This window comes from Semicossyphus pulcher, unplaced genomic scaffold, assembly GCF_022749685.1.
Source record: "Semicossyphus pulcher isolate SPU_LCO1_2020_fin unplaced genomic scaffold, fSemPul1.0.p SCAF_20, whole genome shotgun sequence".
Classification (NCBI taxonomy): Eukaryota; Metazoa; Chordata; class Actinopteri; order Labriformes; family Labridae; genus Semicossyphus; species Semicossyphus pulcher.
In genome coordinates this window covers 492,802-508,940 of record NW_027211694.1, presented here as the reverse complement: position 1 = coordinate 508,940, position 16,139 = coordinate 492,802, and the positions used below count along the sequence as shown (strand labels likewise).

The following is a 16,139-nucleotide window of genomic DNA, read 5'->3' as shown; positions in this document are numbered from 1 at the left end:
CCGTGAGCCGGACTCAGGTGCATCCATCACACCTGTGCAGGTAGATGTGAGCAGCAGCTCTGATGTAGAGACAGAGGAGGTTTCTCTGCTGTGTGTGTGTGTGTGTGTGTGTGTGTGTGTGATCCTCAGTGATGCTGACAGACATGCAGGGACTCTCTGAGGCTGCAGCCGACTGACCCACTTTCCGCGGGGCCGCACGAGCTGCTGGCTGCCGCACAAACCGACCTGCGGTGCCACAACGCGTCCATCTCCCGGTCCACCACCCGCTCTACCACCGGCACACACCCCCACAGTCATTAATCAGCCCTTACACAACTTCCACATGAACCCACATCATGATATCGGCTGTGTTTGAGCAAACAAAGCCTCCTGCTGCCGCTTCACCGCGTCCAGACAGGCGGCAGCAGCGGCTCAACGCTCACTATGCAGCCGAATAAAGGCGTCCTTACCTGGGTGACGCAGAGCAGAGCCACAGTGAGGATCAGCGGTGAAAGCATGGTGTGTGTCAGTCAAACAGTCTCGGTACAGTCCGGGTTTCTCCTCTCAGTCTGCTGCGCATCCAAACAATGGCGATTCTTCTGCTGCATCGGAGCGCGATGCTCCGCTCCGCGCACGGATTCAGTCTGCGGTTTGTTTCCGCTCCGCAGCTCTAACTGCACACCGCCATCATCTTCGTCTTCATCATCATTATCGTTTATATCCTCTTCTTCAGAACGCAGCGCCGCTCGAACCGGACCCGCGGTTTTTGAGAGGAATCAGGCCGGGCTCCGGCGTCCATGCCGCGGCCTGGAGACGAGCAGGAGGTCGGTGTCGGTCAGCGGGATGAAGCTGCTGCTGCGCGGCGTCGCCCCGCCCTGCGCTCCGGAGGCTGCATGGAGACACACACAGGTCCTCCCCCTCCTCCTCTTCATCCTCCCCCTCCACCTCCTTCTCCCTCCCCCCTCCTCTTCATCATCTTGACATCCCAACATGCACTACGAGTCATAAACGTCAGTTATAAACACCTTTTCTTCCCCTTTAACAAACTCACTCCGTGGAAAAAGTATCGGAGTACATTTAATCAACTGTTGAGGTTCTAACACTCAGAGAGTTATCCGTCACGTGACTGCATCAGAGGGAGACACGATCTGTGTTCACTCTGAACTTTAACTCAGTTTATAAAATATGAATCATTTCAATATAAACTAAACATCGAAAATAAGCAGCGTTACATGAATGAGTCATCATCTAAACGTGTACCTGAGTCTGTCTGTCTGCCTGCCTGCCTGCCTGCCTACCTACCTGCCTGTCTGTCTGTCTGTCTGCCCACCTGCCTGTCTGTCTGCCTGCCTGTCTGTCTGTCTGCCTACCTGCCTGCCTGTCTGTCTGTCTGCCTACCTACCTGCCTGTCTGCCTGTCTGTCTGCCTGCCTGTCTGCCCACCTGCCTGTCTGTCTGACTGCCTGTCTATCTTCCTGTCACTGTTGTGACGTCATGTGTTTGTTTAGGACACTCCTGACGTCAGTCTGCCCCCTGGTGGACGTCCTGACGCTGTGAACAGTGCGCGTGCCTCTGAGACGCTTTAATCAGCTTCTTTATAGAAATCATTGATGATGATGACGTCACCTTACAAAGCACTGTGACTGCATCTGTGTCTGTGATCCACCATGTTTATATTTACATACATGTTCACACACACACACACACACACACACACCGATGAACACACACACTGAACACACACACATACACACACACACACACACACACACCGATGAACACACACAGTGAGCACACACACACACACACACACCGATGAACACACACACTGAACACACACACATACACACACACACACACACACACACACACACACACACACACACGCACATGCACACACACACACGCACGCACGCACACACACGCACACACACGCACACACACAGGTGTGTGTAGTGTGTGTGTAAACACTGACAGCTCAGGTGTGTCGGTCGTTTCAGGTGAGACAGGAAACACACGAGTCAGAGAGCTGCGCGTTCACGGAGGTTTCATTATACGCGATTGATCAGAAGTTTAATGAGCATGTTCACACACACAAACAATCAACAAACATGGAGCAGAGAAACAATAACAATAACAATAACAATCACTAAACATCAATAAAGAATCAATCAGTGATCAAAGAGCTGAAGCGTGCAGGAGCTAGAGACACTCAGAAGACTTTATTGATCATTTATAACAAAATAAACCTTCTGATCTTTGATGGGAAGGGAAATAAGAGATCAAATATTTCATCAAGTGTTTCATTGTGCACAAAAATGTCTCACACACACACACGCACACACGCACGCGCACACACACACACACACACACACACACACACACACACAGTAGCACTCCTTTGTGTTGCTGAGGTATACATACTGCAGCTCTGTGAGCAGCTGGAGAGCTAACGGAGCTAAAGGAGCTAAAGGAGTGAGAACGTGACAGATGAAGAGTTCTGCAGCTTCAACAGATCCTTTCATCGTTTTGGGCTCAGAAAGCTGAAAACTAAATTCCACCTTCAGATAAACACGAGACTTTGGAGCTGTTTGTTTGTTTTTTGTGTAAATGAATGAACGAATGACTCAGTGCATTTTCTCTCTTTGTTGTTCTCTGTTCGCGTGTCTCTCTGCGGTGACCCACATCCCCCTGCAGGCGTCCAATCAGGGTTAATATGACCCCGAGTGACTCCACACACACACACACACACGAGAGCTGTCTAACATAGCTGCTGCAGATTTTACCAGGAAGTCAGAGGCATTCTGGGAAATGAGGCTCAGACGGGATGAAAAAAAAACCAATGTGCTGAAGAAGAAAAACGTGAAGAGCGAGCTTGTTTACGTGCAGAGAGACGAGCAGGAGCCGCTTCAGAGTCACAGACGCTGTGATTCATGTTGAAAGAAACAGAGCAGAGAGCAGAGACAGGAAACACACAGTATCACACCTGACCGATAAACTCACCAGGTAAAGAACATGGTCACCGTGACGTCATCCATCGTTTGTTCTTCTTCAAGCCTCCGGGTCACCATGTTGGTTTCCTGGAGCCAGAAGGGACCGTTTGGACGACAGGGAGGAGCTGCAGAGGAGCGAGGGGTCATTTGTTTTTTAAATGTGTTTGTGCTGATAGCTGACTGGAGTTTGTTTATCAGACTAAAGAAGCGAAAAACAACAAGCAGGCGACTGAAGAGCAGCGATGCTCTGAGCATGGACAACAACAGGCCGACACATGAAATCAGTGTGACAAACAGTGAACGAGCTAACAAGCAGGTATGATGAGGACAGACACAGCTAGCTGCTAATCAGTGCTAACATATAAATACAATAATGAGTGTTAAAACAGTGTGTGAGACGTGTTGGACGGTCTGTTCGTCCAATAAAGCGCACACACAGATTATCTGTCTGATATTTACATGAACAAATCTCCAAAAGGCTCCAACAACACAAACACGGCCCAGAGGTTACGTTCAGTGACTGAGTTAGCTGAGGGGGCACCGAGCAGACAGCTAGCAGCTCCCAGCTGTCACTCAAAGAGGCCACGCCCCTAATGCTGCATCACTTTAAGCCTTAATATAATGTAAACAGGTGAGCTGTTTAAAGATTCTCCCCGTACAGTTGTCATGGAGACAGAAATGAGCTATAGAGACCCAAAGTGTTTTTTGTACCAGGCTGTAAACATGTTTATTTCTGCTGTAAAGTTTAACATGGGGCTCTATGGGGACTGACTCACTGCTGGAGACAGCCTCAAGTGGACACCAGAGGAACTGCACTTTGACACAGTGCTGTTTTGTTTCCTTGAATTCTAAATTTCATCTTTCACTCTAATTTAACGGTGACGGTTTTACAGTGTTTGTTGTTGCTACCTGGAAGGTGAAGGTCACTGCTGTGTTGATAAGAGATGACTGTGAAGCTAACACCAGCGCTAACAGCTGATAAAGACTGTTTGTCCGGCTGCACTGTAAAAACATCAAACAGCTGCTCTAACGTCGGACGAACACCACACGTCCATCACAGGCTGCACACAGCATGTTCAGGCTTCTGTCCTCTGGGGGGCGCTACACAGCTGTGTCACCAACACAAGCAGACGAGCTTCATGTTGCGTTCAGAGACCCTGAAACAATAACAACAAATAATATATATGTACTGTAAATAACATAAACTCTGTTCTAACATTACTTTACACATGTCCTGCACGCTGTCAATAACATGTTTATATACTTGGATAAACTCATTGATTCAAATCAACTTTATTTAAACAGCAAAACAAGTAAAAACAATGAAACAATCAAATGTTGGAAATCAATAAATCAAAATCAGTAAAACGTTTCAGAATAAAATCAGGATTAAGAAGAGACTTCTCTGAAATGATTGATAACATTAACACACACAAACAAGTTTAATATTCTATTAGTTCTTATTGTTTAATTTTAATACACATAGTTAGACTGTGTGCCCAGGACTTTATATTGTTTTTCATCTGTCTGTAACACAGAGAAACTTTAAACCACAAACTCTTTAATGTGTCGTAGTTTTATAATGAAGCTGATTTAAATTCTGCTGAACGCCAAAGTTTACACACTTTAGTCACCTTCAGACAAGATGAGAAACACATTACTGAACATAGGAGCTGTAAGAGAAGAAATCTGTCAGACAGTGTAAAGATATGATAATTACATGTTAAATATGAAGACGTTAAATATGAAGACATTAAATATGAAGATGTTAAAGACGTTAAATATAAAGACGTTAAATATGAAGACGTGAAATATAAAGACGTTAAATATGAAGACGTTAAATATAAAGACATTAAATATGAAGACATTAAATATGAGGACGTTAAATATGAAGACATTAAATATGAAGATGTTAAAGACGTTAAATATAAAGACGTTAAATATGAAGACGTGAAATATAAAGACGTTAAATATGAAGATGTTAAAGACGTTAAATATGAAGACGTGAAATATAAAGACGTTAAATATGAAGACGTGAAATATAAAGACGTTAAATATGAAGACATTAAATATGAAGACGTTAAATATTAAGACGTGAAATATGAAGACGTTAAATATAAAGACGTTAAATATGAAGCCGTTAAATATGAAGACTTGAAATATAAAGACGTTAAATGTAAAGACGTTAAATATGAAGACGTGAAATATAAAGACGTTAAATATGAAGACGTTAAATATGAAGCCGTTAAATATGAAGCCGTTAAATATGAAGACTTGAAATATAAAGACGTTAAATATGAAGCCGTTAAATATGAAGACTTGAAATATAAAGACGTTAAATGTAAAGACGTTAAATATGAAGACGTGAAATATAAAGACGTTAAATATGAAGACGTTAAATATGAAGCCGTTAAATATGAAGACTTGAAATATAAAGACGTTAAATGTAAAGACGTTAAATATGAAGACGTGAAATATAAAGACGTTAAATATGAAGACGTTAAATATGAAGCCGTGAAATATGAAGACGTTAAATATGAAGACGTTAAATATGAAGCCGTTAAATATGAAGCCGTTAAATATGAAGACTTGAAATATAAAGACGTTAAATGTAAAGACGTTAAATATGAAGACGTGAAATATAAAGACGTGAAATATGAAGACGTTAAATATAAAGCCGTTAAATATGAAGCCGTTAAATATGAAGACTTGAAATATAAAGACGTTAAATATGAAGCCGTTAAATATGAAGACTTGAAATATAAAGACGTTAAATGTAAAGACGTTAAATATGAAGACGTGAAATATGAAGACTTGAAATATAAAGACGTTAAATGTAAAGACGTTAAATATGAAGACGTGAAATATAAAGACGTTAAATATGAAGACGTTAAATATGAAGCCGTTAAATATGAAGACGTGAAATATAAAGACGTTAAATGTAAAGACGTTAAATATGAAGCCGTTACATATGAGGACGTTAAATATGAAGACATTAAATATGAAGACGTTAAATATGAAGATATTAAATATGAAGCCGTGAAATATGAAGACGTTAAATATGAAGCCGTTAAATATGAAGCCGTTAAATATGAAGACTTGAAATATAAAGACGTTAAATGTAAAGACGTTAAATATGAAGACTTGAAATATAAAGACGTGAAATATAAAGACGTGAAATATGAAGATGTTAAATATAAAGACGTTAAATATAAAGACGTGAAATATGAAGATGTTAAATATAAAGACGTTAAATATGAAGCCGTTAAATGTAAAGATGTTAAATATGAAGACATTAAATATGAAGACGTGAAATATAAAGACGTTAAATATAAAGACGTTAAATGTAAAGATGTTAAATATGAAGACATTAAATATGAAGACGTGAAATATAAAGACGTTAAATATGAAGCCGTTAAATGTAAAGATGTTAAATATGAAGACATTAAATATGAAGACGTGAAATATAAAGACGTTAAATATAAAGACGTTAAATGTAAAGACGTTAAATATGAAGCCGTTAAATATGAAGACATTAAATATGAAGACGTTTAATATGAAGACGTGAAATATAAAGACGTGAAATATAAAGACGTTAAATGTAAAGACGTTAAATATGAAGACGTTAAATATGAAGCCGTTAAATATGAAGACTTGAAATATAAAGACGTTAAATATAAAGACGTGAAATATGAAGACGTTAAATATAAAGCCGTTAAATATAAAGACGTTAAATATGAAGACGTTAAATATGAAGACGTTAAATATGAAGACTTGAAATATAAAGACGTTAAATGTAAAGACGTTAAATATGAAGACGTGAAATATAAAGACGTTAAATATGAAGACGTTAAATATGAAGCCGTGAAATATGAAGACGTTAAATATGAAGCCGTTAAATATGAAGCCGTTAAATATGAAGACTTGAAATATAAAGACGTTAAATGTAAAGACGTTAAATATGAAGACGTGAAATATAAAGACGTGAAATATGAAGACGTTAAATATGAAGCCGTTAAATATGAAGACTTGAAATATAAAGACGTTAAATATAAAGACGTGAAATATGAAGACGTTAAATATAAAGACGTTAAATATGAAGCCGTTAAATGTAAAGATGTTAAATATGAAGACATTAAATATGAAGACGTGAAATATAAAGACGTTAAATATAAAGACGTTAAATGTAAAGATGTTAAATATGAAGACATTAAATATGAAGACGTGAAATATAAAGACGTTAAATGTAAAGACGTTAAATATGAAGCCGTTAAATATGAAGACATTAAATATGAAGACGTTTAATATGAAGACGTGAAATATAAAGACGTGAAATATAAAGACGTTAAATGTAAAGACGTTAAATATGAAGACGTTAAATATGAAGCCGTTAAATATGAAGACTTGAAATATAAAGACGTTAAATATAAAGACGTGAAATATGAAGACGTTAAATATAAAGCCGTTAAATATGAAGCCGTTTAATATGAAGACATTAAATATGAAGACGTGAAATATAAAGACGTTAAATATAAAGACGTTAAATGTAAAGATGTTAAATATGAAGACATTAAATATGAAGACGTGAAATATAAAGACGTTAAATGTAAAGACGTTAAATATGAAGCCGTTACATATGAGGACGTTAAATATGAAGACATTAAATATGAAGACGTTAAATATGAAGATATTAAATATGAAGACGTTAAATATGAAGACATTAAATATGAAGACGTTAAATATGAAGACGTGAAATATAAAGACGTTAAATATGAAGATATTAAATATGAAGACGTTAAATATGAAGACATTAAATATGAAGACGTTAAATATGAAGACATTAAATATGAAGACGTTAAATATGAAGACGTGAAATATAAAGACGTTAAATATGAAGACTTGAAATATGAAGACGTTAAATATGAAGATATTAAATATAAAGACGTTAAATATGAAGACGTGAAATATAAAGACGTTAAATATGAAGACGTTAAATATGAAGACGTGAAATATAAAGACGTTAAATATGAAGACTTGAAATATGAAGACATTAAATATGAAGACATTAAATATGAAGACGTTAAATATGAAGATATTAAATATGAAGACGTTAAATATGAAGACATTAAATATGAAGACGTTAAATATGAAGACATTAAATATGAAGACGTTAAATATGAAGACGTGAAATATAAAGACGTTAAATATGAAGACTTGAAATATGAAGACGTTAAATATGAAGATATTAAATATGAAGACGTTAAATATGAAGACATTAAATATGAAGACGTTAAATATGAAGACGTGAAATATAAAGACGTTAAATATGAAGACTTGAAATATGAAGACATTAAATATGAAGACATTAAATATGAAGACGTTAAATATGAAGATATTAAATATGAAGACGTTAAATATGAAGACATTAAATATGAAGACGTTAAATATGAAGACATTAAATATGAAGACGTTAAATATGAAGACGTGAAATATAAAGACGTTAAATATGAAGACTTGAAATATGAAGACGTTAAATATGAAGATATTAAATATGAAGACGTTAAATATGAAGACATTAAATATGAAGACATTAAATATGAAGACGTTAAATATGAAGATATTAAATATGAAGACGTTAAATATGAAGACATTAAATATGAAGACGTTAAATATGAAGACATTAAATATGAAGACGTTAAATATGAAGACGTGAAATATAAAGACGTTAAATATGAAGACTTGAAATATGAAGACATTAAATATGAAGACATTAAATATGAAGACGTTAAATATGAAGATATTAAATATGAAGACGTTAAATATGAAGACATTAAATATGAAGACGTTAAATATGAAGACATTAAATATGAAGACGTTAAATATGAAGACGTGAAATATAAAGACGTTAAATATGAAGACTTGAAATATGAAGACGTTAAATATGAAGATATTAAATATAAAGACGTTAAATATGAAGCCGTTACATATGAGGACGTTAAATATGAAGACGTTAAATATGAAGACGTTAAATATGAAGACATTAAATATGAAGACGTTAAATATGAAGACATTAAATATGAAGACGTTAAATATGAAGACGTGAAATATAAAGACGTTAAATATGAAGACATTAAATATGAAGACGTTAAATATGAAGATATTAAATATAAAGACGTTAAATATGAAGCCGTTACATATGAGGACGTTAAATATGAAGACATTAAATATGAAGACGTTAAATATGAAGATATTAAATATGAAGACGTTAAATATGAAGACATTAAATATGAAGACGTTAAATATGAAGACATTAAATATGAAGACGTTAAATATGAAGACGTGAAATATAAAGACATTAAATGTAAAGACGTGAAATATGAAGACGTGAAATATGAAGACATTAAATATGAAGACGTTAAATATGAAGATATTAAATATGAAGACGTTAAATATGAAGACGTTCAATGTAAAGACGTTTAATATGAAGACTTGAAATATGAAGACGTTAAATATGAAGACGTTAAATGTAAAGACGTTTAATATGAAGACTTGAAATATAAAGACGTGAAATATAAAGACGTGAAATATGAAGACGTTAAATATGAAGACTTGAAATATGAAGACGTTAAATATGAAGACGTTAAATGTAAAGACGTTTAATATGAAGACGTGAAATATAAAGACGTTAAATATGAAGACGTTAAATATGAAGACATTAAATGTAAAGACGTTAAATATGAAGACTTGAAATATAAAGACGTGAAATATGAAGACGTTAAATATGAAGACTTGAAATATAAAGACGTGAAATATAAAGACGTTAAATATGAAGACGTGAAATATGAAGACGTTAAATGTAAAGACGTTAAATATGAAGACTTGAAATATGAAGACGTTAAATATGAGGACGTTAAATATGAAGACATTAAATATAAAGACGTTAAATGTAAAGATGTTAAATATGAAGACGTGAAATATAAAGATGTGTAATATAAAGACATTAAATATATAGACGTTAAATATAAAGACATTAAATATGAAGATGTTAAATATGAAGACGTTAAATATAAAGACGTTAAATATGAAGATGTTAAATATAAAGACATTTAATATATAGACGTTAAATATAAAGATGTTGTCAGTGAGCTAAATGCAGTGAATAAGGAGCAGGCAGTCTGAGACAATAAAAGCGTGTGCGGGCGTCTCCCTCCGTCAGCAGCCTTTAAATATTTGCAGAGTTTCCTGGAAGCAGTGACGATATAAAGCTCAGTGTTCACTGCTTTCTGAGAAACTCACAAGGACACACACACACACACACACACACACACACACACAGTATCTGCATCTTATAAATAACCAGCCTCTATCAGCGTTTAACTGAGCTGAGCACCGTGATGATAACTTTATTTTGTAAGACGAATCATTGATTAATTTCTGTTCACGTTATCATTAATGTTTGACGTGTAGATTTCACTCTGTGCTCATGAAAACATGTTTAAAAACAGCCCCAGTGCATCCTGGGAGTTTTTGGTCAAAGTCAAAGTTTTACTTCATTAGAAAAGTCGGCTTTGATCAATCAGAACGTTCCAGATGAATCTTATGTTAAAAGTTTCTGTGACGCTGACGTGACTCACAGTTTGTCTCGTGTGTCTTTGAGAGGCTTCAACAGGATCTACACACAACACATGATTATCAGTTATTTTCTACATCTGCATTTTAATCTCAGATTTCTGAAATAAATCTTAAACTTGACATTTTTAATCTAACATTCATATTGAACAGAAGAGACAAACATTGAATCTGTTTTATTCACTAAATCTGGATTTTCACTCTCACAATTCAAATGTAACTTAAGCTCTGTTAAAGGTGCTTCACCAAACACTCACTGACACAAGAGATTAACCAATGGTGGAGCAGCAACACACAGCGGCCTGTCTCTTTAAATCTTTATTAACTTTATTTAAACTTTCCAACAGAGACACTTTCAAGTTTTCATCTTAAGAAGCAGGTCCTGTTTGATTTCTGTCAGTCCACCTTAAGAGCAGAAATGTGACTCTGCAGGCTGTTGAGGAATTAAGGACGTCCAGACAGACGCTGCTGTGAGTGAATGAACACTGCATTACTAATGTTTGTTTGATCGCCCGCTGACGGACGGGTGAGTTAGTGTGTAATGATGTGTGTATTAGTGTATATTGTGGAGTATGACTGTGTATAAATGTGTGTCACTGAGTATCATTAGTGAGTGTTGTTGAACCTCGGGGCACACAGGCCTCTGGGAAGCGGCGTGATGCTCCTCTGAAGAAATGTGAGTCGTCTTCCAGGAAAACGTGGGGAAATCCTGTCGGAGAGCAGGATTCTGTGAAACCAGCAACGCGTGGAGGAGACGGAGAAATAATGTGATGTCTAAATGTTTCAGTACGAGACGAGCTCGTTGTTACATTAAAACCTCTTTTTATTCACTTTAGTTTATTTAAAGGGACGGTCCGCAGAATCTCACAGTGTACATGTTTCATGTAAAACTTCAGACTGATTAAGATTCTTTATTTCTTTTGTTTGATTTCATGTGAAGCCCTGATGTTTGTCTAACAGCTTTAGATTCTGTCATCTTTACATTGAGACACTTTTAATCTCCAAATTCAGCTAAAAAACTAAATTCTAACTTTTGTTTTGATTCTAAAATCAGACTCAGAATCACATTCAGAATCCGGACTGGTGTCTGTACACTTTGGCTCTTTAAGCTCTGGTGTTATAAATCAGTGGGTCCTTCAGGTGTGTCAGAACCGATTTGTAAATTGAACATGGTTCCAGAACATTCCCGCTGACTGTGTGGACCGAACAGTTTAAATAACGCTTTAAATGATCAAAGTGTTGAAAGGTGTTCGTTTGGAAACCTTCACAATAACAGTGGTGAGAACAGAAAGAAGATCTGCACGTCGTTTTTATACAGAAAACATCATCAGTCTGATGAAGTAAGAAAACTCCTCCTGGGTCACATCAGAACCTCCCTCAGAACCGCCGGATGGACGTCAGCAGCCTCCAGACTCTGCAGGAGTCTCTGGACCGTCGCTCTCCTCCCCTCGCTCCGTCTCCACTGGACCAGACCGGCCAGGACCGCCCCCTGAGTGCTGAGCGCGTGATCGGACCGGCACCGGAACAACGCCTCCGCAGACAGACCCAGATCCATCAGGACCGACTCCCACTCCGGACCGAGCCGGGATGCCAGCCGGGACAGCTCCCGGTCAGACGGCACCTTCTGGAGGACTGAGTCAGGGAGCCGGAGATCGTCTGCAGAAGGAGAAGAAGAAGGAGGAGGAGGAGGAGGAGGAGGAGGAGGATCAGAGCTTATGTTTACAGTTAAAGTCGGACTTTGATTTTTTGAAGTTTAAAGTTTCAGAATCTGGACTCGCTCCAAAGAGTGAAAGCTCACGATGTGACGTCTGATCTCAGAGATCAAAGTGTTCTCATGTGGTGTCAATCTGATATTCACAGTCAGTTTCTTTGATCCTGATTGGAACCGGATCAAGTTTAGTCTCAGACTTCACTGATCTGGACGTGTTTGTATTCTGTTGGTTTGAGGACTCAGTAATCTGACGTCTCATGACCGCCCGTGTCCAGCAGGGGGAGCTGTGACAGAACCAACACCTTCAGCTTGTTGTTGTGACTTTCCAGGTTTGAATATAAAACTTAATGCTCGGTGACGTCGTCGCCGCTCTACTGTGACTGCTTTCTGCGTATTTGTAGGTCAGCAGGGGCTGAACGTCACTCATTGGACGACAGCATCAAATAAAAAAATACTATCAGCTTTACAACAGTGTTGCAATCAGTGTTTTATTGTGGTAGGTCACTGTGACATAGGAAGTGCTGCTGTGTCCGTGTGTAACCTCTGCGTGTGTGTTTGTTCGGACCAGCTGAACCCAGACATGAAACCGGCCGACGTGCTGAGAGCAACTCCTGAAGCATCTGGAGGAGAAAACACGCTGTGCACACAAACAGCAGGGTCCGGGGGGAGGGGTGTGTGTGTGTGTGTGTGGGGGGGGGAGGGAGGGTCTGTGTGTGTGTGTGTGTGTGGGGGGGGGGGGTTATAAGCACAGATTGGGAGCATGTGATGATCTGAAACATCCGGCTCTGCAGCTTTAACTCCTCCAAGATTCCTTGAAAGCAGGAGGCAATAAAAGGAGGGAGGAAGAGGAGCAGGGGGAGCAGGGGGAGCAGGGGGAGGGAGAAAAACAAGCGCTGCCCTTTTCTTCTTTTTTAAAGGCATGTTGTATCTCTGAACCCCGGCCTGGTTAAAGCTGAGACATACCTGCAGCTCCCAGAAACACCTGAGAACGGAGCGGGTACGCAGCGTCGGTGGTTTGATTCCCGCAGTAACCTGATCTGCCACACGTGTCCCTGACGGTCAGCAGCTGTTACATAACACACAGTCTGCAGTCACACTCGTTGGTTTCTCCTCCGTTTGAACTCGCGCTGTAAAAAACGATTTCTGAAGTTTAACTTTTGAGTGTTTCCAGGAATGTGGTCGCTGCGGCTCCTCGTGAGCCGATTGTTCTGTGAAGACGCTGACTCACTTTTCCAGGAAAGTTTGTGGGTTTGTTGTTCTGGGAAAAGTCACGCCTCACAGATTCTGTTCACACTCATTGATCGTCTCTGAGACTGTATCTCCACGTCAGACCTCTTCATGCTCCTCACAGCCCAAACTGTGACATGTTCCTCGCCCGCAGCACGGTTTGTTTTCTCTTTAATCAGGTTAAAGGTCAAATTTAATTTACAGAGTTACGCCGTGTAAAGATTCCTTTCGACCCCTCCTCGATGTGTGCACTTTATTTCTAATTTTGGACTCTTGACAACAGAATTAACTTTAAATCTTAAAATGTTACCTTCTCCCTCAAAACTCTTTTGTTTCAAACTGTTTTAATATTTATCTTCAAATGACAACTATCATTTAAGATTCTTCTTTCATCTGAACACTGTGACTTCCTGTCATAATTCAGACCTTTTCGGATCACTGACAGTTTTTCTCAAATATTCAAGTTTTTCTTTGTGCTGCTCGTCTGCTGTCTGAGAGTCATCTCGAACATCTGTTACGTTCTGAGATATAAACGGGCGTTACAGGAGCCGCAGGTTCAGGAAACACCTGGATGATGTCACAGAGTGCAGTGACGTCACTGTGAGGACACACGAGCTCCTTTAGTTTCACTCAGCTCTGATTGGTTCACTTTTTCGTTTTGACTGACTGTCACAGAAACCAGCAGACCAAGTCTTTTTAAAGGGACTGACTGACATTTGATTATTGATTATCAGAAGTAACAGGTTAGTCTTTGTGCCTCTGTGTCGACCCGACAGCTCTAAGTGTGGATTTGTAGTGAGACCTGGTGTGATGAGGCCGAGGTGGAAAAAGGCAGTGAAATCCTTATTCTTCTTTTGTACTTTAATAAACACGTTTTCACACGTGGAAACGTAGGACAGGCTTTACAGTCTCTGTGTGTATCTAGTCCAGGCTCTGCAGGTGTGAACATGTTGGTGTTGGAGCCACACCTGGTCTGCTGAGGTACAGATGGAAACAAATCTGTAAAATGTTTGAATGGGTTTGAAACGACCTTAATAATTTGACTTTGATGTCTTGTACCTGTTTTCAGCTAGATGTTGATGACCAGGTGTGTTTTTTCTGCTGGTCTCACCTGTTGAGCTGGGTCCAGGTCCGGGTCTGGTCTGGAGCTCAAGCAGCAGCTTGTCTCTGACCCAGCTGAAGTCCTCCAGAGACCGCAGGAAGCAGTCGAAGGCCCGGGGCCCGCGGTTCGGCAGCAGGTCTAGCAGCTTCAGACTCTTCTGAGTGTTAGTGGGCTGAGAGTCGATGTCCTCCACCTGAGCCCCCGTCAGGATGTTCTCCTGGTACAGAAACGGAACAATACTTTCACTGACTAGCAGCTGCCCGGACAGATACAGCCTATGTGTCCGCAGAAGAGCTCTGTGTACCGGGTCCATCTAAGGAACTGACCGCCGCTGCCAACACTGAAAATCATACTAGTTATCTCATAACTAACTAACCTAGTAATTTAATCATAAATCTAGCCGTGCGATCTCTACTAGCACTAGCACTCTATGTTATTGTGTCCGACTGGAAACAAGCCAGCGGAAACAAAGTTCTGCTACCGCATACTACTAAGTTTCCTTTGAGAGTTTTTCCCAATATATAAATCTTCTTATTTGTAACAGCCTTTTGAGATTGCTCAAAAATTTCATTTTTTTTCTAAGTCACAACGAACCACTCTTTAATTCGGCGTAAATATAATACAGCTGAAATCAATATAATATAAGAAAACCTCTACGTTTTACCCCGACTACCTCTTTCTAAAGCAGTACCAAGAAAACTATTGTTTGTTTTGCATGAAATTAAATGTAACATATTAAAAATTAAACATATATGACGAATTTATCACAATAGTCTACATTAACAGTAGTACAGTTACCGTTGCTTTAAGAAAAAAAGGTTTCGCTGGTGTCTGTAGTTTAAACTGTGACGAGTTTACAGGCAGATCCAGGCTCAGTCAGATCTCCAAACAACGCGAGAAGACACGAGATCCGACTAGAGACCGGAAGAAGCTCGCTCGCCAAGTTGATTTTGCGCTGATTTTCAGCGAAACATCAGAGAAGAACAAGAAAAGAAAACAGAGGAAAAGAAGCAGCGGATGTTTTTGGACGTAAATCAATGTTTCCGCTGTGTGCTCCGTTTATGGCTCCACGAGGACTTTTTATCACTCTGCTGTGTTTCTGAATTATTTATGTTCAAATTAAAATTAAAAGTTAATGTGCGAAGAAATATGTTTTAATGAGCACTATTGTTTTCTAACATTTAGTGATTCCTGATTAAACGGTTGTGCTGGGGCTGATTGATAACGATTTAAAATAATGTATTATGAAACAACCAAATAAACAATTTAAACATTTAGTAAAATTAAATATTGTTGCTGTAAACAAACTTAAATAATCTATTGTTCACTAAAACAGCTCAGAGGTGGAGAACACACTGGGTTTATTACGAAAGTAAACAGCAGCACTCCCACTCAGGTTTTTTTATAGCGTAATGAAGAGCGGTGCATGTTGGTGCAGGAACGTGTGAATGTGTGACATCGTCCTGTGATTGAGTAAAAGTGAAAGAATGAGGATTAAT

General features: G+C 38.4%; 1 protein-coding gene across 1 annotated transcript; it reads right to left on the bottom strand.

The window, feature by feature from the left end:
* Positions 1-10,759: 10,759 nt before the first annotated feature.
* cradd (CASP2 and RIPK1 domain containing adaptor with death domain) lies at positions 10,760-15,070 on the bottom strand. The gene is made up of 2 exons (XM_069671323.1): positions 14,650-15,070; positions 10,760-12,256 (listed from the first exon to the last, which is right to left on the bottom strand). The coding sequence occupies exons 1-2, from the start codon at positions 14,951-14,953 to the stop codon at positions 11,961-11,963; spliced, it is 600 nt and encodes a 199-aa protein (XP_069527424.1). The 5' UTR covers positions 14,954-15,070; the 3' UTR covers positions 10,760-11,960.
* Positions 15,071-16,139: the final 1,069 nt, after the last annotated feature.